This window comes from Hemitrygon akajei, unplaced genomic scaffold (assembly GCF_048418815.1).
Source record: "Hemitrygon akajei unplaced genomic scaffold, sHemAka1.3 Scf000049, whole genome shotgun sequence".
NCBI lineage: Eukaryota > Metazoa > Chordata > Chondrichthyes > Myliobatiformes > Dasyatidae > Hemitrygon > Hemitrygon akajei.
Window position 1 is genome coordinate 5,048,196 of NW_027331935.1, and position 23,523 is coordinate 5,071,718.

The window sequence follows — 23,523 nt, forward strand, 5'->3', positions numbered from 1 at the left end:
GTATGGTGAATCAACACTTAACCCACCCTTGTGGGCATAGGAAAGCTCTAAACAGTGACCCTTGGCCACTAGTTCCCTGGTTTCGATCCTTCCATTTTTCCTCCTTCATCTCCGCCTGACTCTGAGTGTCTGAGTCCTCGGTTAAAACTAAACAAGCTGTGAGCGATGTAAACAAGCTGCAAGCCCGACTGCTTTGCCTTCTTAATCACTCTCTCTCTTAAAATGAATGTCCTCAGCAAGCAAAAGCAAGGAATTAATAAGAATGTGAACTGACTGGTGTGCCAGTAGTTGGGATGACTGAATAAATCCTTTCCAACATTCTGAGCAGGTGAATAGTTCAAAATGTGTGAACTGACTGGTGTTTCTGTAGGGTGGAGGACTGAGTGAATCCCTTCCCACAGACTGAGCAGGTGAATGGTTTCTCCCCAGTGTGAACTCGCTGATGTACCTTCAGTTTAGATGACCGAATGAATCCCTTTCCACAGACTGAGCAGGTGAACGGTTTCTCCCCAGTGTGAACTGACTGATGACTCAGCAGGTTGGATGACGAAGTGAATCCCTTCCCACAGACTGAGCAGGTGAACGGTTTCTCCCCGGTGTGAACTGACTGATGTCTCTGCAGGTTGGATGAATCAGTGAATCTCTTCCCACAGACTGAGCAGGTGAATGGCTTCTCCCCAGTGTGAACTCGCTGGTGTGTCAGCAGGTGAAATGACCGAGTGAATCCCTTCCCACAGACTGAGCAGGTGAACGGTTTCTCCCCAGTGTGAACTCGCTGATGTACCTTCAGTTTAGATGATTGAGTGAATCCCTTCCCACAGACTGAGCAGGTGAACGGTTTCTCCCTGGTGTGAACTGACTGATGTCTCTGCAGGTTGGATGACGAAGTGAATTTCTTCCCACAGACTGAGCAGGTGAATGGCTTCTCCCCAGTGTGAACTCGCTGGTGTGTCAGTAGGTGAGATGACCGAGTGAATCCCTTCCCACAGACTGAGCAGGTGAATGGCTTCTCCCCAGTGTGAACTTTCTGGTGACTCTGTAGGGTGGATGAATCAGTGAATCTCTTCCCACATTCTGAGCAGGTGAATGGCTTCTCCCCAGTGTGAACTTTCTGGTGACTCTGTAGGTGGGATGACTGAGTAAATCCCTTCCCGCAGACGGAGCAGGTGAATGGCTTCTCCCCAGTGTGAACTCGCTGGTGTGTCAGTAGGCTGGAAGAGTTGATGAATCTCTTCTCACAGACTGAGCAGTTGAACGGCTTCTCCCCAGTGTGAAGTCGCTGGTGTCTCACTAGTATTGATGCCAAAGTGAATCCCTTCCCACAGTCTGAGCAGGTAAACGGCCGCTCCCCGGTGTGAACTCGCTGGTGAGCCATTAGGTCAAATGACCGAGTGAATCCCTTCCCACAGTCTGAGCAGATGAACGGCTTCTCCCCAGTGTGAACATGCTGATGACTCTGCAGGCTGGATAACCGAGTGAATCCCTTCCCACATTCTGAGCAGGTGAATGGCTTCTCCCCAGTGTGAACTCGCTGGTGTGTCAGTAGGCTGGAAGAGTTGATGAATCCCTTCCCACAGACTGAGCAGGTGAATGGCCTCTCCCCAGTGTGAACTCGCTGGTGTCTCTGTTGGGTGGATGAATCAGTGAATCTCTTCCCACATTCTGAGCAGATGAATGGCTTCTCCCCAGTGTGAACTCGCTGATGTATCTGTAGGTGGGATGACTGAGTGAATCTCTTCCCACAGACTGAGCAGGTGAACGGCTTCTCCCCAGTGTGAACTCGCTGGTGTGTCAGTAGGTGAGATGACAAAGTGAATCCCTTCCCACAGTCTGAGCAGGTGAATGGCTTCTCCCCAGTGTGAACTCGCTGGTGACTCTGTAGGGTGGATGACCGAGTGAATCTCATCCCACAGTCCGAGCAAGTGAACGGCCGCACCCCAGTCTGAACTCGCTGGTGTGCCATCAGGTCAGATGACCGAGTGAATCCTTTCCCAGAAATTCAGCAGATGACCAGCTTCTGACTGGTGTGTCCACAGGTGGGATGACAGACTAAGTGCTTTCTTACACACAGAACAGGTGAATGACCTTGCCCAGTGTGAACTTGCTGATGTACCTTCAGTTGAGATGACTGACTGAATCCATTCCCAATGTCTGAGCAGAAGAATGGGCTCTCCCCTGTGTAAAATGATGGGCGTGCCAGTTGGTCAAATGACTGAGTGAATCCTGCCCCATAGTCTGATCAGGTAGGATGGTCGATTGAATCCCTTGCTTCACTTCTTAAATATCTAGACAGAGACAGCAAAACTGGTGTGCCATGTCTGAGCTTCCGGGAGACAAATTCCTTCTCGTTTTTAACCTGTAAAAAGATTTACAAAATCCATCACTGGGTGTAGGACAACACTTCGGATGAGATTACTTGAGTTGCCAAGGTCTGATCCAGCATCACACTGTTACAGTGAGGTTCCACCCAAGTTGGACAGAGAAATCATCTTCTAACTGGGCACAGTGCTGGTATCTGGAATGACCATCAATTCTCTGATGCTCTTCTTGTTTCTATAGGAATGGGGCATTTCTGCGGTCTCCAATTTGTGCCTTGGCTCAGTTTGGCTCCCTCCATTGGTATTATTCCCTGTTCCTGCTGAGCTGCATGGGTGCCTGGCCCCACAGTAACTGAAAATTTCTCACACAAATAGTCTTTCTTGACGTGCCGCTGGGATTTTCTTATATGTATTATTAACTTAAAGTGCCAGTTGCCTTATAAAAATTTCTTGCTGAGATGAATGGTTGGTCCGCACAGCTGTTAAAGGCTCTTGCAGAAAAGTACCAACAAAGAAACAGGCCCTTTGGGCTATCTAGCTTGTGCTAAACTATTTAAACTCCCCATTCTCACACCCCTACCATTCAGGTCCCTACACAAAACTCCTTAAATGTTGAAATCCAGCTCGCATTCACCATTTGTGTTGGCTGCTCATTTCGCACCCAGATGACCATCTGTGTGAAGAAGTTTCCCCTCATGTTCCCCTTAACATTTCACCTTTCACCCTTAACCCATGGCCTCTGGTTGTAGTTCCACACCATCTCCGTGGTTAAAGCCAGCTTGCATTTTATCTATGCCCCTCTATCACAATTAAATCTCCCCTCAATCTTCTACATTCCAAGGAATAAAGTCCTAACCTGTTCAATTTTTCCTCGTAACCCAAGTCCTCCAGACCTGGCAAAATCCTTGTGAATTTTCTCTGAACTCTCGGAACCTCTTTTACAACTTTCATCTATCTACTGTTGTCAGTGCTTTGGTTCATGAAGGCCAATGGGCTGAAATCTTTCTTTCCGTCTCTATCTAACTGTGATACCACTTTCAGTGAATTACAGACTTGTATTCCCAGGTCCCTTTCCTCTAAAACACTCCTCAGTGCCCAACCAGTCACTGTGTAAGACCTACACTGGTAGGTCCTACCAAAGTGCAACACCTCACACTTGTCTGCATTAAATTCCATTTTCCATTTCTCAAACCATTTTTCCAGCTGGTCCAGATCGCACTGTAAGCCATGATAGTCTCCCTCGCTGTCCACTACACCCCAATCTTGGTGTCATCCACAAATTTACTGATCCAGTTAACCACACTATCATCCAGATTACTGATATAGATGACAAACAACAACAGATCAAGCACTGATCCCTATGACACACAACTAGTCACAGGCCTCCAGTCAGAGAGGCAACCATCTGCTACCACACTCTGGCTTCTCCCAAAGACAGTGTCTCGTCCAATTTACTATCTCATCTTGAATGCTGAGTGACTGAACCTTCTTGACCAACCTCCCATATGAGACTTTGTCAAGTGCCTTGCCGAAGTCCATGTAGACAACATCCACTGCCTTGCCTTCATCCACTTTCCTGATAACTTCCTCGAGAAACTCTATAAGATTGGTGAGCCATGAACTACCAAGCACAAAGCCATGTTGTCTATCCTTAATCAATTCACATCTATCCAAATACTTATATATCCGGTTCCTGCACATAAGTTCCAATAACTTTCCCCCTACTGATGTCAAGCACACCAATGTACAATTTCTTAGTTTATTTTTAGAGCCTTTCTTGAACAGCGGAACAACATTGGTTGTCCTCCAATCCTCCACTACCTCACCTGTCACTAAGGATGATTTAAATATCTGTGCTTGGGCCCCGACAACTTCTGCACTTGTCTTCCAAAGGGTCCCAGGGAACAATTTGTCAGGCCCTGGGGATTTATCCATGGCAATTTGCCTTCAGACGGCAAACACCTCCACCTCTGTAATCTGTACAGTGTCCATGAACTTGATGCTGCTTTGCCTCACTTCTATAGACTCTGTATCCACCTCCTGAGTAAATACGAATGCAGAAAAAATCTCCCCCATCTATTTTGTCTCCTCATATGGATTACCATTCTGATTTTGTAAAGGATTATTTTTTTCCCTTGCAATCTTTTTGCACTTAACATATCTGCAGAATCCATGAGGATTCTCCTTCACCTTGTCTGCTGGGGCAACCTCATGCCTTCTTTCATCAGTGTTCACTTGAATTTCCTGTATCTCATAAGTAGCCCATTTGTTCCTATCTGCCTGTATGCACCTCCTTTTTATTGATCTGGGAGACGAAAACCAAAGGGGTGATAGAGCTGCATGGTGGGGGGTGGAGGTAAGGGGGGTTAAACTAACGTCTCAGAGGGAATGGATGCCTGAATAACAGAACAGATAGTGGAGGTGTTGTGGAGACAGGTGTTGTTCAGACCTCAGACAAGGTCAGGAATGAAAAACGTTGAGCATGGTGCAGTGTATATGCTGAACCCTGTATATCTCAATGCAAGGAGCATGATAGGAAAGGTGGATGTGTTCAGGGAATGGATCAACACCTGGAATTAAGATACTAGGATCTGGCAACTGTGGACTGGGACAGGCTGCTTTATGGCAAAGGTGTGCTTGGTAAATGGGAGGCCTTCAAAGTGAAATTTTGAAAGTACAAAGTGGGTATGTGCTTGTCAGAATAAAAGGTAAAGATAGAAACTGTAGGGAACCTTGGATTTCAAGTGATATTGAGATCCTGGTGAAGCACAAAATGGAGTTTCATAACAGGGATAGGCAGGCAGGTTCTTATGAAGTATAAAATATACAAGAGAACACATAAGAGATAAATCAGGATGGCTAAAAGCAGGCATGAGGTTGCCATTGCAGAAAAGATTAATCATCAGGGATTCCAGAGATAGATTAAGAGCAAAAGGATTGTAAGGCACAAAGTTGGTTCTCTGTAAGACCAGAATGGCAATCCACGTATGGAACCAAAGCAGATGGGAGAGATCTTAAATATGTTTTCATCTCTATTTACTCAGGAGATGGACAAAGGTTCTATTGGAGTGTGAAAAAGCCACATTAAAATCGTGGACCCTGTACAGATTAAAGAAGAGATGTTATTTCACTGTTCAACATAGAACATTGAGCATAGAAATCTACATCATATTCCAGGCCATTCAGCCTACAATGTTGTGCCAACCACGTAATTTACTCTAGAAACTGCCTAGAATTTCCCTAGCACATTGCCCTCTATTTCTCTAAGCTCCATGTGCCTATGTAAGAGGCTGTTAAAAAACCCTATTGTATCTGCCTCAACCACCACTGCTGGCAGTGGATTGCACACACACACTATTTTCTAAGTAAAAAACTTACCCTTGCCAACCCCTCGGTAACTATTTCCAAGCACCTTAAAACTATGCCCCCTCGTGTTAGCCATTTCAACCCTGGGGGTAAAACCTCTGGCTATCCACACGATCAATGCCCCTCATCACTTTATAGCCCTAAAAAAGGGTCTAAACATCAGAAAGTAAATTATACATTGCTTTGAGGATCTGTTAGAATTATGAGGGTATAGAGAGGGTAAATGCAAGCAGCTTTTTCCACTGAGGTTGGGTAGGATGATAACCAGAGGTCATGGGTAAGTGGGGAAGGTGAAAATTTAACGGGAACATTTGGGAAATCTCTTTAATGAAATGGTCGTGAGAGTGTGGAATGAGATGCCAGCAAAAGTGGTGAATATAAGCCCAGTTTCAACAATAAGAGAAGTTTGATAGGTATTTGGATGGTAGGGGCATGAAGGGTGATTGTCCCAGTGCAAGTAGTTGCATTAGACAGCTTAAATGTGTCCTCGGCATTGACTAGGTGGGCTAAACAGCCTGTTTCTGTACTGAACTTCTCCATGTTTCTATGACAGAGAAGCTGGCCAAACTTGTAAGGGGAAAGGTAGGAGTGACAACGGAGCAGCAATGGCTGGAGTTTCTGGGAGCAATTCGGGAGCTGAGTGATCGATACATCCCAAAGAAGCGGAAGCATTGGAAAGGCAGAATGACACAACCATGGCTGAAATGAGAAGCCAAAACAAACATAAAGACCAAAGAGAGAGCAAACAAAAGAGCAAAAACTATTGGGAAGCTTTTAGAAACCAACAGAAGATGACAAAAAAAAAGTCAGATGAGCTTGCATGGATTTATGATTTGTAGTGATTAATGAGTCTTGGTAGCACCCAACTGTCTGAGGCATTCAGAAGAATAAAATATCCGGGGCTTCAATATCTCTTGAAAACCAAGGTTCACTGCATCAGTTACCTTTCAACTTTTATTTTGACAGGCACATACAAACTCCACACCCTCAAAATTTCACTTCTGAAGGCCTCACACTTACCAAGTACTCCTTGGCCAGAAAACAGCCTGTCGCAAACCATACTTATCAGATCCTTTCTGATACCATCAAAATTGACCTTTCTCCAATTTAGAATATCAATCCATGGTCCAGACCTCTCTTTTTCCATATTTACTTTTGAATCTCATGGCATTATGATCACTAATTTCTGTCATCAGCCCTGGATCATTTCCTAACAGCTTATTGCACACTTCTACGTCGGGAACCCTACGCACTGATTAAGGGCACATTTGACAAACTTTACCCCATTTAGTCCTTTTACATTCTGGGAGTCCTAGTCAATATATGGAAAGTTAAAATCACTTACTGCATCAAGCTTTGTTTCTTGGCATGGTCTGCGATTTCTCTAAAAATTTGTTCCTCTAAATCCCTCAGACTATTGGGTGCAACCAAGTCCCAGTAATGGCTACAATATCGTAATTCCCTGCCCTGAGCTCATCTGGCTTTCCTACGATGCTTCTTGCATTGTGATATACACAGCTCAGCACATTCATCGCACCATGCTCAACCATTTGATTGCTGACTCTATCTGAGGTCTGAACAACTTCTGACCAAGCCTGTAAAGATGGGAATCTGCCTCCCCAGTTTAACTCCCTACTGCTCCAATACTTACCAACTAAATTAGCCAACATGATTAAAACAAATAATATGGATTGGCCTAACAATGACCAAAATCGAATGTGACAAGCTTTGACATATTGTTGGGACCTGACTTTCAAATCCCAATCAACCCTGAAGGGAACTAATATTAAAGGTGAAGATGTTCAGTGGGAAGAAGGATGCGAGATGGCGATATCTGGGGATCAGAGATGGGAACAAAAACCTACCAAGGGACAGGTGGGGACAACAACCCGTTTTCAAATTAACAAGCAAGGATGCTTCCTGCCGTGAGTACCACCCCTCAGGAAGAGCCCAATGGAACACTGCAAGTTGCTGGAATTCCAATTCCGTTTATGATTGATATGCCAGCAACCACAACCACTCTCAATCAGGAAATTATATCGGAAAATGGATTCCAGCTATCAAACACTACAATCACTCTGTCTGGGTTCGAAGGCACGGAACGCACGTATTCACATACACAGCCACTACAGGTGTAATTCCAGGGGGATTGAGAAAAGCCAGTATAATGCACCCCTCTAGGGACAAAGTTCCCAGTCACATTAGAGAGGTTAAAGGAAGAGAGAACAGTGCATTACTGGCTGAAGTTCCGGATTTCCTTTGGCGACAGACAGGACAGGTGGTTCCCCATACCACCGTGAGGGTTTGCCTTGGATTCAAGCCAAAGAGCCTGGGGTTCCTTGCCTACACCCTGATGAAACAAGCCTCCAGCACCGAGGGAGGCTGGCCAGACTTGGCCGCATGCCAACTCTGATACTGGAAGGACTCGGGTGAAGACAGGACATCTGGTAAGACACTCTTTTAATATTGACCGAACCCAAGAGGCTGTACCCCATCTCTGGGCAATCTCAGGCCATGAAATTGGCATTGCTTGTTAATTTCTAAAACTGCCCCCCATCCGGATCACCATGAAAGAAGGACAGACTCTCCCATCCACTCTGCAATATCCCCTCAAGCCCGAGGCAATGTTTTATGAGAATGGAAGCCCTTTTGTGGATCCAGCAGGGAAACAATATTCTGGCGATGTGATAGTGACGGACAGTGAAGTAATTGAGCAGGCCTCTTTTGAAGCAGCTGTCTCGTCCAGAAGGCTGAGCCGTTTGCTCTGACTTGTGCCTGTATCCTAGCAACAGATAAAAGTGCGAACAATTACACGGACTCCCGTTATGCATTTGGAGTTGTACATGACTACCGGGCTGTCTGGGAACGTGGGTATTCCTGACTTGCTCTGGCCACCCCATTAGTAATGCCTCCTTTGTAAACAACTTACTCACCGCTCAACAGCTACCTCGAGTTTAGGCTATTATTAAATGTGCGGCCCACACCCGCATGGCCAACCAGGTCACTAAACTCAATGCTTCAGCAGATTAGACAGCGAAAAGTGCTGCACAATCCTCGATAGTTGTAGTCTCCTCGGGTTCCCATCAAGCAATCCTCCGTGACTGAAGCAGAACGAGTTTGCCAGACATGTGGGAGGTACGTACTTTTCAGGGGGACGCCTCTGAGGAGGAGTGCAAGCTGTAGTTCCAGATGGGGTGCCAGAAAGACCCCGACCGAGGTTTCTGGATCACCCCAGCGGGACAGGTTTGTGTTCCTGCACAGTTTTTACCAATATTGGTCAATTATGCACACACCTGGGAAAGGAGGGAATGGTTGTTAACCTGCACCCTGCACACCGGGTACGACTTCCTTGACCATTTTCGTGTCTACAAGATGATGTTACTGAATTGCCAAGAGTACATTGCTATAGATACTGCTTAGTTATTATAGATGCGTTTAACAGATGGATTGAAGCTATTCCAACTACCAATAATACTGTTATTTCTGTTGTGAAGGTATTATTACGGGATATAATTCCCAGGTACGGCCTGCCAGAGATGCTGAGCTCTGACAATGGCCCACACTTTGTGGCGAAAGCAAGCGAAGGGGTGTGTAACAAACTAGCTATCAAGCAACAATTCCAGTGTGTACACCACCCACGGGCCGCTGGCTTAGTGGAAAGAGTCAATGGCACTCTGAAGAGTAAATTGGCCAAACTAACAGCGGAGACTGGACTCACTTGGTTGAAGGTCCCACTGTTAGACCTATTCTACATGAGGGTCACCCCACAGGGGAAAACAGTGTTTTCACCAGCTGAAATCATTTATGGACGGCCCATGAGGACACCCTGTGGACCAAGACCTTGTGTACCATTGTTCCCAGAAAGTCTACCAGGTAAATTGGATATGCATACCCTCGGGGAAGAGATGGGGAAATACATATGCCAACTAAACAAAATTTTCCAAGCATTACATTCACAGGTACGACAGGCTTACAAGGAAGAGAACCACCCTGCAGAGAGGAGTGACTATCCCACCACAGAACCTGGGAATTTTGTCCCGACCAAGAACTGGGATTGAGGGAAACTCAGACCTTGGTGGAGAGGACCATATTAGGTGTTACTGACCACTCCACAGCTCTGAGACTGAAGGGGAAATCTCGGTGGATACATTGAACAGACTACAATCGTGTTACTGAAGGAACTGAGTAGAAGGACTCTCTCGGACTAAAGGAAAAAGTATTGGTTGATCGTGGTGTGATGAACCTCTAGGTTTCTTGTCATTTTAAGAGAGATTGCCTGAGTGACGTCAGCCGCCGGCTTTCTCAGCTCCTGTTTGATTCTTACTGAGAGAGAGGGAGGGGTGGAACTATTTGACTCTGCAGCGTGTTTACACTTGCTCACAGCTTGTGTTTACATAGCTCGCAGTTTGCTTTATTTAAGCAAGGACAGTCAGAGACAGACAGTCAGATGGAGAGAAAGAAATAAGATGGAAGGTTCGAAACAAAGGACCTAGTGGCCGAAGTTCGCTGTTTGAACTCTCCTGTGCCCACAAGGGTGAGTTGATTATTGATCCAGCAAATACCTGGAAAATACCTGAGGAGGAAGGTAAAGCTGCGTGAGCGCGGGTGACGTCAGTGGCGAGCACGGGCTTTAAAAAGCGACCCACTTTCAGGAGCGGGCAGCGGAGTGCGCAGGAGCAGAGTGCTGGGCTTTGGCTCAGCGGGCTTCGGCGCAAGAGGACTTCGGCAAGAAGCCTGCTTTTCATTTATTCTGACTAATCTGGGATCAGGTAATGGGGGAGACGGTTAGAGCAGTGGTGTGCTCCGTATGCAGTATGTGGGAGGTCAGGGTCAACACAGTTGTCCCTGATGACCACACCTGCAATAGGTGCATCCAGCTGCAGCTCCTATCAGACCGAGTTAGGGAATTGGAGCAAGAGCTGGATGAACTACGGATCATTCGGGAGGCAGTGGCAGAGATAGATAAGAGTTATCCGGAGGCAGTCACACCGAAAAGACAGGAGGTAGGCAAATGGGTGATAGTCAAGAGAGGCAGGGGGAGCAGACAGAGAGAGAAGAGCACCCCTGTGGCCATTCCCATCAAAAATAAGTATACCGTTTTGGATACTGTTGGTGGGGATGACCTACCAGGAACAAGCTGCAGTGGTCCTGTCTCTGGCACTGAGGTTGGACCCGCGACTAGGAAGGGGAGGAGGGAAGAGAAGAGAGCAGTAGTGATAGGGGATTCTATAGTCAGGGGGGCGGATAGGAGATTTTGTGGGGAAGATTGGGAGTCTCGGATGGTATGTTGCTTCCCTGGTGCCGGGGTCCGAGACATCTCAGATCGGGTACAGGTTATTCTCGAGAGGGAGGGCAAGGATCCAGATGTTGTGGTCCATGTAGGGACCAATGACGTGGGTAGGATGAGTGAGGGGGTCCTGCGTAGGGAGTTCAGGGAGTTAGGTGCGAAGCTGAAGAGCAGGACCTCCAGGGTAACAATCTCAGGATTGCTACCTGTGCTACGTGCGAGTGAGGCAAGGAACAGGAGGATTATAAAGATGAATACGTGGCTGAGAGGATGGTGCAGGAGGGAGGGCTTCAGGTTTGTGGATAATTGGGCCTTGTTCCAGGGAAGGTGGGATCTGTTCCGAAGGGACGGTTTACACCTGAACTGGAGCGGTACTAACATTCTTTCAGGGAAGTTTGCTACAGCTTCTTGGGGGGGGGGGGGGTTTAAACTAAATTTGCAGGGGGCGGGGATCCAGACTGTGAGAGATGATAGCGAGAGGATGAATAAAGGACAGGTGGGGACTACACGGTTCCGGAATATTAAGTGTGTAGTAGAGGGAGGTGGGGCTGATCAAGTGATAAGGAGGACTCGTGTACAGAGGGATGGTCTGACGGAACATGGAGTTAAATGTGTTGCAAGAATAAGTAAATGTAGGAAGGACAACAAAATTCTAGGGGCGTATAGACCGATGGGAGTTCGGGGAGCTGGGTTAAGCACAATAGGCAGCGATTCAAACAGAGAGAGGAGAAATGGGTTAAAAATTCTATATCTGAATGCACGAAGTGTCAGGAATAAGGCGGATGAGCTTGAAGCCCAGGTGCGAATGGGTAACTGTGATGTTGCTGGGATAACGGAGACATGGCTGCAGGGAGATCAGACCTGGGAAATGAATGTACAAGGGTATACGTGCATGTGGTAAAGGTAATGTCGCAGTAGTTATGGGGGATTTCAACATGCAGGTGAACTGGGAGAATCAGGTTGGTGCTGGACCACAGGATAGGGAGTTTGTAGAGTGCCTACGGGATGCATTCTTGGAACAGCTTGTACGAGAGCCGACCAGGGACAAGACTATTCTGGATTTAGTGTTATGTAATGAACAGGATTTGATAAGCGATCTCACAGTAAAGGAGCCATTAGGAGGTAGTGATCACAATATGATAAGCTTTTATCTGCAATTTGAGAAAGATAAGGGCAGCTTGGAGGTGTCAGTGTTGCAGATGAACAGGGGAAACTATGGAGCCATGAGGGAGGAGCTGGCCAAAGTTGACTGGATGGATAGCCTAGCAGAAAAGACAGTGGAATAGCAATGGCAGGTATTCTTGGGAATAATGCACAAGGTGCAAAATCAGTTCATCCCCCAGAGAAGGAAGGATTCAAAGGGGGGAAAGGGGCCTCAGTGGTTGACAAAGGAAGTCAGAGACTGCATAGCATTAAAAAAAGGGAAATATGACAGAGCTAAGGTGAGTGGGAGGACAGATGATTGGGAAGTTTTTAAGAAACAACAGAACTTAACTAAAAAGACAATACGGGGAGAACAAAATGAGGTACGAATGCAAGCTAGCCAGGAATACAAAGGAAGATAGCAAAAGCTTTTTTAGGTATGTGAAGAGAAAGAAGATAGTTAAGAACAACATTGGGCCCTTGAAGAATGAATTGGGTGAAATTGTTATGGGAAACAGAGAAATGGCAGAAGAATTTAATGAGTACTTCAGATCTGTTTTCACTAAGGAAGACACAAGCAATCTCCCAGATGTATGGATGGGCCAAGGACATAGGGTAACAGAGGAAATGAAACAGATTGACATTCGGAAGGAAACGGTGATGAGAAGACTGATGGGACTGAAGGCTGACAAATCCCCAGGTCCAGATGGTCAGCACCCTAGGGTACTAAAGGAGGTGGCTCTGGAAATTGCGGATGCATTGGTAATCATTTTCCAATGTTCCTTAGATTCAGGATCAGTTCCTGAGGATTGGAGAATGGCTAATGTTATCCCACTTTTTAAGAAAGGAGGGAGGGAGAAAACAGAACTATCGACCTGTCAGCCTGACCTCGGTGGTGGGAGAGATGCTGGAGTCCATTATTAAGGATGAAATAGTGGCATATCTAGATAGCAGTGATAGGATTGGGCCAAGCCAGCATGGATTTACCAAGGGTAAATCATGCTTGACTAATCTGTTGGTTTTTTGAGGATGTAACCAGGAAGTTAGATGGGGGAGATCCAGTGGATGTAGTGTACCTCGATTTTCAGAAGGCATTTGATAAGGTCCCACATAGAAGATTGGTGGGGAAAATCAAAGCTCAGGGCATCGGGGGGAAGGCATTGACATGGATAGAAAACTGGTTGGCAGATAGAAAGCAAAGGGTAGCGGTGAATGGGTGTTTCTCGGAATGGCAGGTGGTGACTAGTGGGGTGCCACAGGGCTCGGTATTGGGACCACAGCTGTTTACCATTTACGTTCACGATTTGGATGAAGGCATAGAGAATAGCATCAGCAAATTTGCTGATGATACTAAGCTGGGTGGCAGTGTGACGTGATGAGGATGTTAGAATTCAGGGTGACTTGGATAGGCTGGGTGAGTGGGCAGATACTTGGCAGATGGAGTTTAATGTGAATAAGTGTGAGGTTGTCCACTTTGGGAGTAAGAACAGGAAGGCAGATTATTATCTGAACGGTATAGAGTTGGGTAAGGGAGTAATACCAAGAGATCTCGGAGTCCTTGTTCATCAGTCACTGAAGGTGAATGAGCAAGTGCAGCAGGCAGTGAAGTAGGCTAATGGAATGTTGGCCTTTATTACAAAGGGAATTGAGTACAAGAGCAAGGAAATCCTCTTGCATTTGTACAGAGCCCTGGTGAGACCACACCTGGAGTATTGTGTACAGTTTTGGTCTCCAGGGTTAAGGAAGGACATCCTGGCTGTAGAGGAAGTGCAGCGTAGATTCATGAGGTTAATTCCTGGGATGTCTGGACTGTCTTACGCAGAGATGTTAGAGAGACTGGGCTTGTACACGCTGGAATTCAGGAGATTGAGAGGGGATCTGATTGAAACATATAAGATTATTAAGGGATTGGACAAGATTGAGGCAGGAAATATGTTCCAGATGCTGGGAGAGTCCAGTACCAGAGGGCATGGTTTGAGAATAAGGGGTAGGTCATTTAGGACAGAGTTAAGGAAAAACTTCTTCTCCCAGAGAGTTGTGGGGGTCTGGAATGCACTGCCTCGGAAGGTAGTGGAGGCCAATTCTCCGGATGCTTTCAAGAAGGAGCTAGATAGGTATCTTATGGATAGGGGAATCAAGGGATATGGGGACAAGGCAGGAACCGGGTATTGATAGTAGATGATCATCCATGATCTCAAAATGGCGGTGCAGGCTCGAAGGGCTGAATGGTCTACTTCTGCACCTATTGTCTATTGAATGTGTGATTGTCACTTTGTTTGATCCACTGGATGGATCTTTACGTTTGGCAGTAACCTGTGAAGACCACTTGTGCTAACCCTTGCCTGGGGGTGGTAATTCACTTGTACAGGGTACCCCATGACAAATCACTGTTGGTGATAATTCCTATAATCCATATGGGGATTTTGATGGAGTATCCCGTGGCTACCACTTTTGTTAACCCTTAACTGGATTCGGGTGTGTTATGTGGTAACCACTTGTGAGAAAGAGATTCTGTGGAAATCACTGTCGGTAATACTTTGTGTGTTGGATCTGGATTGGGAGTACCTTGTGGAATCTACCTGTGTGTTAACCTTTGCCTGGGTGGTAGTTCCCTTTGAAGACGGTACCCCTGTTATCAGCTAGTTTTGGTGATATTTCATATGTGGATTTGGAACGAAGACGGATAAGATCTTCGGCGACTGTTATCCTGTTTTACCACCGTAAAACTTGTGGAATTGGTAGCAATTGCCTACTCTCGACATTCACCTTCGATTACAAATATCTCGCTCTCATCATTTATTCCGTGGATGAGCTGAACTTTCATACTTTACCATCTTAAGACTCTAAGCTTGGTATTCCCTGAGCTCAATGGTTTGGGAGTTATATTTACACATATGTACACACATAACACTGTTAACCATAGAACACTACAGCACAGTACAGGCCCTTCAGGCCTCCATGTTGTGCCGACCCATATAACCCTTAAAAAAAATGTACTAAATCCACACTACCACATATCCCTCTATTTTTCTTTCATCCATGTGCCTGTCCAAGAGGCTCTTAAATAGCCCTAATGTTATAGCCTCCACCACCATCACTGGCAAGTCATTCCAGGCACCCACAACACTCTGTGCAAAAAATAACTTACCACTGATGTCTCCCCTAGACTTGCCTCCCTTAATTTTGTACATATGCCCTCTGGTATTTGCTATTGCTGCCCTGGGAAACAGATACTGACTATCCACCCTGTCTATGCTTCTCATAATCTTGTAGACCTCTATCGTCCCCACTCATTCTTCTACTCTCCAAAGAGAAAAGTCCCAGCTCTGCTAACCTTGATTCATGACTTGTTCGCCAAACCAGGCAACATCCTGGTAAATCTCCTCTGCACCCTCTCCATAGCATCCACATCCTTCCTATAATGAGGTGACCAGAATTGAACATAACACTCTAAGTGCAGTCTCACCAGAGATTTGCAGAGTTGCAACATGACCTCTCTACTCTTGAACTCAATCCCCCTGTTAATGAAGCCTAGCATACCATAGGCCTTCTTAACCACCCTATCAACCTGTGCAGCAACCTTGAGGGATGTATGGATTTGAACCGCAAGGTCCCTTTTGATTGTTTTGCTTAAGTTGTTATATTATAAGTAGATACAAATAAAGATAGTGGTGTTAACATCAAAACCAGACTCCATGTGTGGTCTATTGCTGCTGGTTCATTTAAATTGTTACAGGTATGTAACAGTGGTGTTCGTGTTTATGTCTTTGAGAGGGATCACCCCAGCATCCAGGGTCCCCATGTTAACACATTTCTGTGTCTCTGTCACACCGATGCCAAACAGGTAGAACTAGAGGCCTGCTGGGTTTGTGCCGAAATTTTGCGGCATAGTAAAACTATGATTCCAATGTCAGTAATCCCGCTCAACCAGAGTGAGGAACTCTCAGCCTGGGCTTTCACAAATAACACCCGGGGAAGAGAGATGCGGAACTGGGGTCCAGTCAGAGATGACTGTGGCTGTCAGTGTTTTGAGAGATGGTATCTCAGGTTCCCACCAAACACAACTTCCTAGACTGGGAAACATGCATCCTGGCCATACTTGCAGGTGCCCAGCAGCAGAGAGGAACAACTGAGACTGAGCGATTTTGGATGATCACTTTTCTCTCCTATGGAGTAGCCAGGAATCCACCAAAGATAATCAATTTGGCTACAGCACTTGAGCTGGCCGCAATACTGCAGAGGCCCTGACAGAAACACAGGCCCAAGTAACAGAAATATCCACTGAAATGAATGCAATCTGACAAACAGTCGTACAGAATCGTATGGCTTTAGATTTTATCCTAGCTGAGAAAGGGGGAACCTGTGTTATTATTGACACAGAATGCTGCACCTATATCCCTGATGAGTCTACTAACATTACATCCCTCTCCAAGCACACTGCCAGGGAGATTGACAGCATCAAGAAAGTAGGGCAGGATTTACACAGGTTCACCGAAGGGTCGAAATGGTAGTATTTGAATTCCTGTTTGGTAATATGTGAGGCATGATATTGCATTATGGCTTAATAGTTGTGCATATCATTGTTATAATTACTGTTGTGCACTGTTTTTATCCATTGTAAGTCAATGCTGTACACGGTTGCTTTCTCTGTGAAAAAATTACTGCTTTGTTGATCATGTAATGATCAAAAGGAGGGAGTGGTAAAGTATGTAAAAGGGTTAACACTTCCTTAAACAATAGCCGCCTGTTCTTCTGAAAGAAATTGCTGATGATCAGCCAATGTACTAAGCCATGCTGAGCCACATTTCTTCTTGAGGGTAGCTAGCTAGGGTTTCTGGATGTTTATCTGAATTGTGCACTCACGTGTAGAGATAGGACAGCTTCAGTCTGTTCTGTGTGTGTAAGCCATTATGACTATTTTGTAATTTATCTTAAGAGGCTGTAATATAGTAAATAACTTTGGCTCCAGCCTGCCTTGTGTGGGGGGTTATCTGGACAGATATTTCTGTGATGTAAGGGGAATTGTTAGTCTGTCAGTGGATTGGGCGGGAACAGTCACAGACTGTTCCTGTTTGAGCGACTAACTGAGTAAGCCCCAGGTGCTTGGAGTAAAGTGTTTGTATTTATACGGTCTCTGAGTGACTTTTTCCAGATTCGACTTCCACAGAATGGGAGTGGTTTTAAAGGGCTGGGCTGCTGGAAGCACATTACCAGATCTGGAGTGATTGCAACTGGATCTGACAGAGGCATAACTGGTTCTTCTGGGCACATTCAGTCTCACACCAACTATTTCCTACCTTCCTTTTACAGGTATGTAATGTCTAAAGGACCAGTGTTTGAGTAAATGAGACTCACCAAACTTTTTCCTGACTGAATCACTGGATTATCTGAGTCAGATGGGTTCTCTCCACTTGATGCTCTCAATCCTCAGGCAGGTTCACTTGTTGATGTCCCACTGTCTTCAGTTGTGGTTTGCTTCCAGTTGGGGTTTTTCTTCCAATAAATCTCTCACCGCAGGTCTAACTTTAACATGAAAGATAATGAAGCACTTTAACAATAGAAAAGAGAACCAAACATTTCTGCTTAATGTTACTAAGAACAAAACTCGCTGAAATGTAAACGTTGAAGGCAGATATAATGATCTCAGTGAACAATCTTTCATTGTCCCTCACACGTCACAAAACGTTATGGGATAAGAAGGAGCCATCATTCAGTCATGGTAAGACATAAGACACAGGAACAGAATTAGGTGATTCGATCCATCTGGTCTGCCCCACCACTGGGCAGATGAAAACATGGCTGATTTTCATTCCAACACCATATTCCTGCCTTCCTCCTGTAACCCTGAAACTACTTAGCAATCATCAATATATTAATCTCTGTCATGAATATATACCCAAATGGCAGCCTCAACCAACCTCTGCGGCAACAAATTCCATAGATCAGACATCTTTTCAACAAAACAATAATTCTCAGTTTTAAAGGGAACAACTTTATTCTGAGACTGTGCTGTCAGATCACAGGATCTCCATCTAATGGAAACATTCTCTCTGTGTCCACTGTATCCAGACTTTTCAGCATTCAGTAGGTTTACTTAACCATACACCCCACTGTCCCTCTGAACTCCACTGAGCACAGGTCCAGAACCATCAAATACTCCTCATACATAAAGCCAGTCATTCCTGAGATTACTCTTCTAAACCTCATTAGCAACAACTGTACTGAACACATTTCCAGGAAGAACAGACGGATTGGTACCAGGATTATGTTACAGGTAAAAGCTGTGTTTTCTTTACTGTTCTACTACCACAGAATGATCCATTTCCATTTCCAGGTTAAAACTGGTCCATTTCAGGAAATATAAACCATTCCAGGGTGAGTGTAATAAAAAGAAACTGGAATTACCAGAAATGCTCAGCAGGTAAGGAACAGCTGTGGGGAGAGGAACAGTCTTTACAAGTCAGGTTAATAACATTTTGTCAGAATGACTTCAAAACATTTTCAGTTTTTAGTGCAGATATCCAGCAACTTGACTTCCACCGAGTGACAGACTTGTGACAGTGGGGGGGGGGGGGGGGGGAGATTTCCAAACATAGATTGAACACAATACTCATGGTCTCTTTCTACTGTTGTAAACATGAAACAGCCCATTTACTCACAGCCTGTCCCTGTGAGAATGGAATGGGAACTAATCCTCTCCTCAGATTAGCAGTCATTGCTTCCAAAGGAACTCCAGTAACAAACGCTTGATCCCAACAAGAAATACTCATTCAACACCTCATAAGCCCAAGTAGCACGATCCCCAGGTCCATTCTACCTGGATCAAAAACTGTGATATCCCAGGACCCATCCTCACAGAGTCACACAACTGAATCTGCCACTCACTGACCCTGAGATTCTCACACAATGTCCCTGCATCTCACACTGGGTAGTGCAATCAGGGATTTCCCTACAACCAATATCCAGCTGCTCAAAATTTCTGCTTCATTTCAGAAGGATGACCATCCAGCGCCATCTACAGAAGCACTAACCAATCTCAAAGCCAAAACACCGACAGTTCCATATGCTGGGAATGTCGATCACGGGATTATAGCCCAAGTACCAACTCTTCCAGTACTCTTTGCTGACAGTCACAGTTTGAAAACAATGCACAACAGAACTGGTACCTGATGACCCTCTGGCATTCCAGCTAACAAAAACCAATTCTGGAAATAACTCAGCAAGACCAAAGGTGCAAAAGAACATTTCACAATGAAGACAAAGGTTAGAAGAAAGATTGCTGATATATAACATCGAGATAGTGGGATATAGGGTGGACCAAGTTTGCCCCAGATGCTTGATATACATCACTGAAGCTGGGGGAGAGAGAGACTGGACAGAGGTTGAACAAGATGGGCTGGGAATGAGCAGATGGAACCAGGTGGGAGAAGGGTTCAAGGACAATCACTGATGATCCTCCAGCAATACACAGATACTGAATGAATAGTACATACTACTGTATAAAATATTCTAAAATGACAAAGTTTAAACAAACAGCAAGAACTTTGCCATATATACTTTGACCCTCACCAAATTTTTATCAACACACCATAGAAAGTTTCCCATCCGGACACTTCATGCTCTGCATGGTAACTGCTCTGCCCATGACTGTGAGGAACAGCAGAGACCTTTGGATACTAAACAACATATTACAGAAACCATTCTCCCCTCAAAGATCTCTTTCTAGACTTCCTAGTCCCTTGGTAAAGCAGGCATTGAAATCAAAAATAGAAACATAGTATCATAGAAATTTTACAGCACAATACAGGCACTTCGGACCTCAAAGTTGTGCCAAACATGTCCCTACATTAATTGCTAGGCTTACCCATAGCCCTCCATTTTTCAAAGCTCCATGTACCTATCCAAAAGTCTCTTAAAAGACCCTATCGTATCCACCTCCACCACCATTGCTGGCAGCCCATTCCAAGCACTCACCACACTCTGAGCAAAAATCTTACCCCTGACATCTCTTCAATAACTACTCTCCAGCACCGTAAACCTGTGTCTTCTTGTGGCAACCATTTCAGCCCTGGGAAAATGCTTCTGACTATTCACACGATCCCCACAATTTGGGATGTTCTCCTTTTTCACCCACCCCAATCAGGGAGAAGACACAACAGCCATAAAGCTCAGGACAAATGCAAGGAGCCTCAGGAAGCGAGGTGAGTTGGGGGAAGTTAACAGGACTCAGTGGCCAACATCAGATCTCCCCAACACAACATGGAGGAAGCATCACCACCCATCTGGGAACTGTGTGCACACACCACATGATCTTACGTCACAAAGCAGAGGGTGGGGCAGATCTGCAGTAAACAGCCTCACGTGACCTGTCGGCAGGACTTCCATTTCAATTCTGCGGAAAAAGACAGCCTGGGCTCCTGGTTTGGATCATTCAATGCAGGTTCAGTGAAGCCGACATATTTTTGATGAGCCCAGATAACTGGAAAATAAATGAGTAACTCGCCCTCAGTTTGGGGCTCACGGCCAACATCGGATCTCCCCGCTCGGGATCGGTCTCAATACTCACCGATGGGAAAGTGATATCTTCAACCCACAGACCGTGATCCAGGAAGTGAGGATCCCTCCTGATCCCGCAGACGATCCACTTCAGCACTGAGTGGAAAGGAAATCACCATCCATCCGAAGACTGTGAGCATGTGCACAATGATTGTTACATCATCCAGAGGGAGGGGCAGAAACAGACACGCAGATGCTGCCCATCTGCAGTTAAATGGGAGGGGCAAATGTGAACACATAACCGGTGGGGACTCCCAACCCAAGCAGAGCACCCCAACTAACCTCCCATTCTATAGACATCTCACCTATCCCAGAAGTTCTGGGAGTCTCCCACATATTGACAGCGGCTCCCTGATGCCCAGAAATTACATATAATATCCGGGAAACGATCTTTTTGAGAGTGAGCCAGCAAGAGGGAGAGAGACATGCTGATTAGTCTCTCTTTGTGCTAAGTAGACCTATCAGTTTTCTCTGTGGGTGGGCTTTACAGTCGACCTCTCTCTCTCTTTTATTGTCCATCGGTTCTGTTCAGTGTCTCAACTAACCTTGAAGGACTGGTGCCAAACTACAAAAGTTTGCCAGTTGATTAGTTCTAGGGGAAGCTGTCCAAAGTAAAATCTGTGAGCACAGGACAGTTGAGATTCAAAGAGCTTTGCCAGTTGATGAAGCTGATTTTGGTGCTGCCAAATTCTGATTGTGAAGTAGAAATTGCACTCAGAATGGTGTGTCACATTAAGACAGAATTCAGAAGTCAGCTGTCTCACAAAACACTTGCGAATCTGATGTCTTGCAAAATTAACAATTTCATTAATACAGAATGCTGTGAGATTAAAACTTCTGGCAAAATGCTCTAATTTGCCAAGCAAGCCACATCACAGTGTAAGGAATGTTTGCAAAATAGAAAAGCTCTTTGCATTAGTATTTAGTTATTAGCATTGAGACTGCCTACAAAATACTCTACAAGGAACATATATATATATATATACATACATATATACACACACACATATATATATATATATATATATATACACATATATACATATATGTGTGTGTGTGTGTAAATAGATTCAATATGTGATCTAATAAATTGTTGTGCTCTTTCATAATCAAATCTCCTGTATGCATACACACTTGGAGGTCGATGGGGGGAGGTGAGGACTTATGGGGTTGTGAGGGGTGGGGGTGGTGGTGCTACATCCCTGAAATTAGTTTTTGCAGGGTAGGATGTCTGCCACAAACTTGCCCCTCACATCTCCTCTCACCTTAAATGTATTGGACATTTCAACCCCTAGGTAAAGATTTCGTATTTCACTCTATCTATTCCTCTGGCAATCTTATAAACGCCCATCCAGTCTCACCCCAGCCCGCGCCGCTCTGGGGAAAACAAAACAAATTTGTCCAACCTCTCGTTATAGCTCATGCCCTCTAATCCAGGCAGTATCCTGGTAAACCTCTTCCACACCCTCTCCAAAGCCCCGACATCCTTCCGAGAGTGGGGGCGCCCAGAACTGTATGAAACACTCCAGATGTGGTCTAACTAGTTGTATAAAGCTGCAACACAACTTCCCGACTTTTGAACTCAATGCTTCAACTAATAAAGACTATCATGCCATTTGCCGTCTTAACCACCTGATCAATTTGTGCAGATCTTTCAGGCAGCGATGAGTCTGAAGATCCCTCTGATCATCGACACTGCTCAGGGTTTTGCATTTAACAGAGTCCTGTCTCCCGACATTCCACTCACCGAGCTGCCAAGGGGATCATCACTAATCAAATCTCACTGCGCTTTCTCAAGTCCAGTAGAATTTGTTGCCAAGTGAGAAAGTACGGGTAGGTACAGGCACAGAGAAACACTGACGTGTAGCAGCATCACAGGCAAGTGCATTCAGATAACACACGGAACGTAAATATGCAATTCTCTGTCAGTAACAATATAGAAACATGTTTAACGTCATCCTGCTAATCGGACCGGAACAACAGGGGCTGAGCGGCGGCTCATCTCAGACGGTTCGGTGTGAAAGTCTCACAACCCGGACCGACCCCGGCAGATTCTGTGAAGGAAGCGAGGCGAGGCCGCCAGTTCGGGAAAGTTCATCCCCTCCCCCTTCAGGTTTCACCGATCACCTTGTGTTTCCTTCTCCCTTCCCCACCCCCACCTTTTATTCTCCAGTCCCGCCGAAGGGTTTCGGCCGGTAACGTTGACTGTACTCTTTTCCTTGCTGCTACCCGGCCTGCTGAGTTCCCCCAGCATTTTGTACGTGTTGCTCGGAATTCCAGCATCTGCAGATTTTCTCTTGTTTGGGTTGGGGAAAGTTTACGGGACATCAGAACTCCGCTCTCGAGACCGGCTCCAGTACTCACCGAAGGGAAATTGTTGGTGTCGCCCGGCAGAGAATAATCCGTCCCCGGCTCCACGCCCCGAAGAGCAAAGACCCTCTCCCGATTCCGATCCCTCCACCGACCCGCTCCCACAAAGAACGAGAGAAACACCGACCATCAAGGACTGAGCTTGCGCGATGTCGTCAGCGCGTCAAACGGGCGGAGCCTCGGAAACAAACCCGCAGATACTGCGGATACGCGGTAAAACGGGTTCAGGTGACGGTGGAGGGTCGCCCATGTGACCTAGTGACTCTGCTCCTCGTCCCTCACACTCTGCCCGACCCATGCTGCATTTCCCCACGTTAATTCATTATTTCCCACATTATTTCATGTTTACGTCAGATACATTTTTAATTTTCCCTCTATATCTTCCCCGTCCCCACCCCTCCACCCTACTGGTTACAGAGTTAGGCATTCCATTCCCACCCCAGACACAAAATTCAGACCCAAATTGGAAATATGCAGATTTCA

General features: G+C 45.7%; 1 protein-coding gene and 1 long non-coding RNA gene across 2 annotated transcripts in view; one reads left to right on the forward strand and one right to left on the reverse strand.

The window, feature by feature from the left end:
* LOC140721021 (uncharacterized) overlaps nucleotides 1–23,523 on the forward strand; it is a 689,868-nt gene that overhangs the window by 32,909 nt on the left and 633,436 nt on the right. The window lies entirely within an intron of this gene.
* LOC140721032 (uncharacterized) lies at nucleotides 338–23,171 on the reverse strand. The gene is made up of 3 exons (XM_073035909.1): nucleotides 23,035–23,171; nucleotides 17,470–17,637; nucleotides 338–2,356 (listed from the first exon to the last, which is right to left on the reverse strand). The coding sequence occupies exon 3, from the start codon at nucleotides 1,961–1,963 to the stop codon at nucleotides 338–340; it is 1,626 nt and encodes a 541-aa protein (XP_072892010.1). The 5' UTR covers nucleotides 1,964–2,356; nucleotides 17,470–17,637; nucleotides 23,035–23,171.

What these genes read in the sequence shown, in the direction of transcription:
- LOC140721032 (XM_073035909.1), bottom strand. Translation starts at nt 1,963, where the DNA reads ATGGCACACCAGCGAGTTCAGACTGGGGTGCGGCCGTTCACTTGCTCG.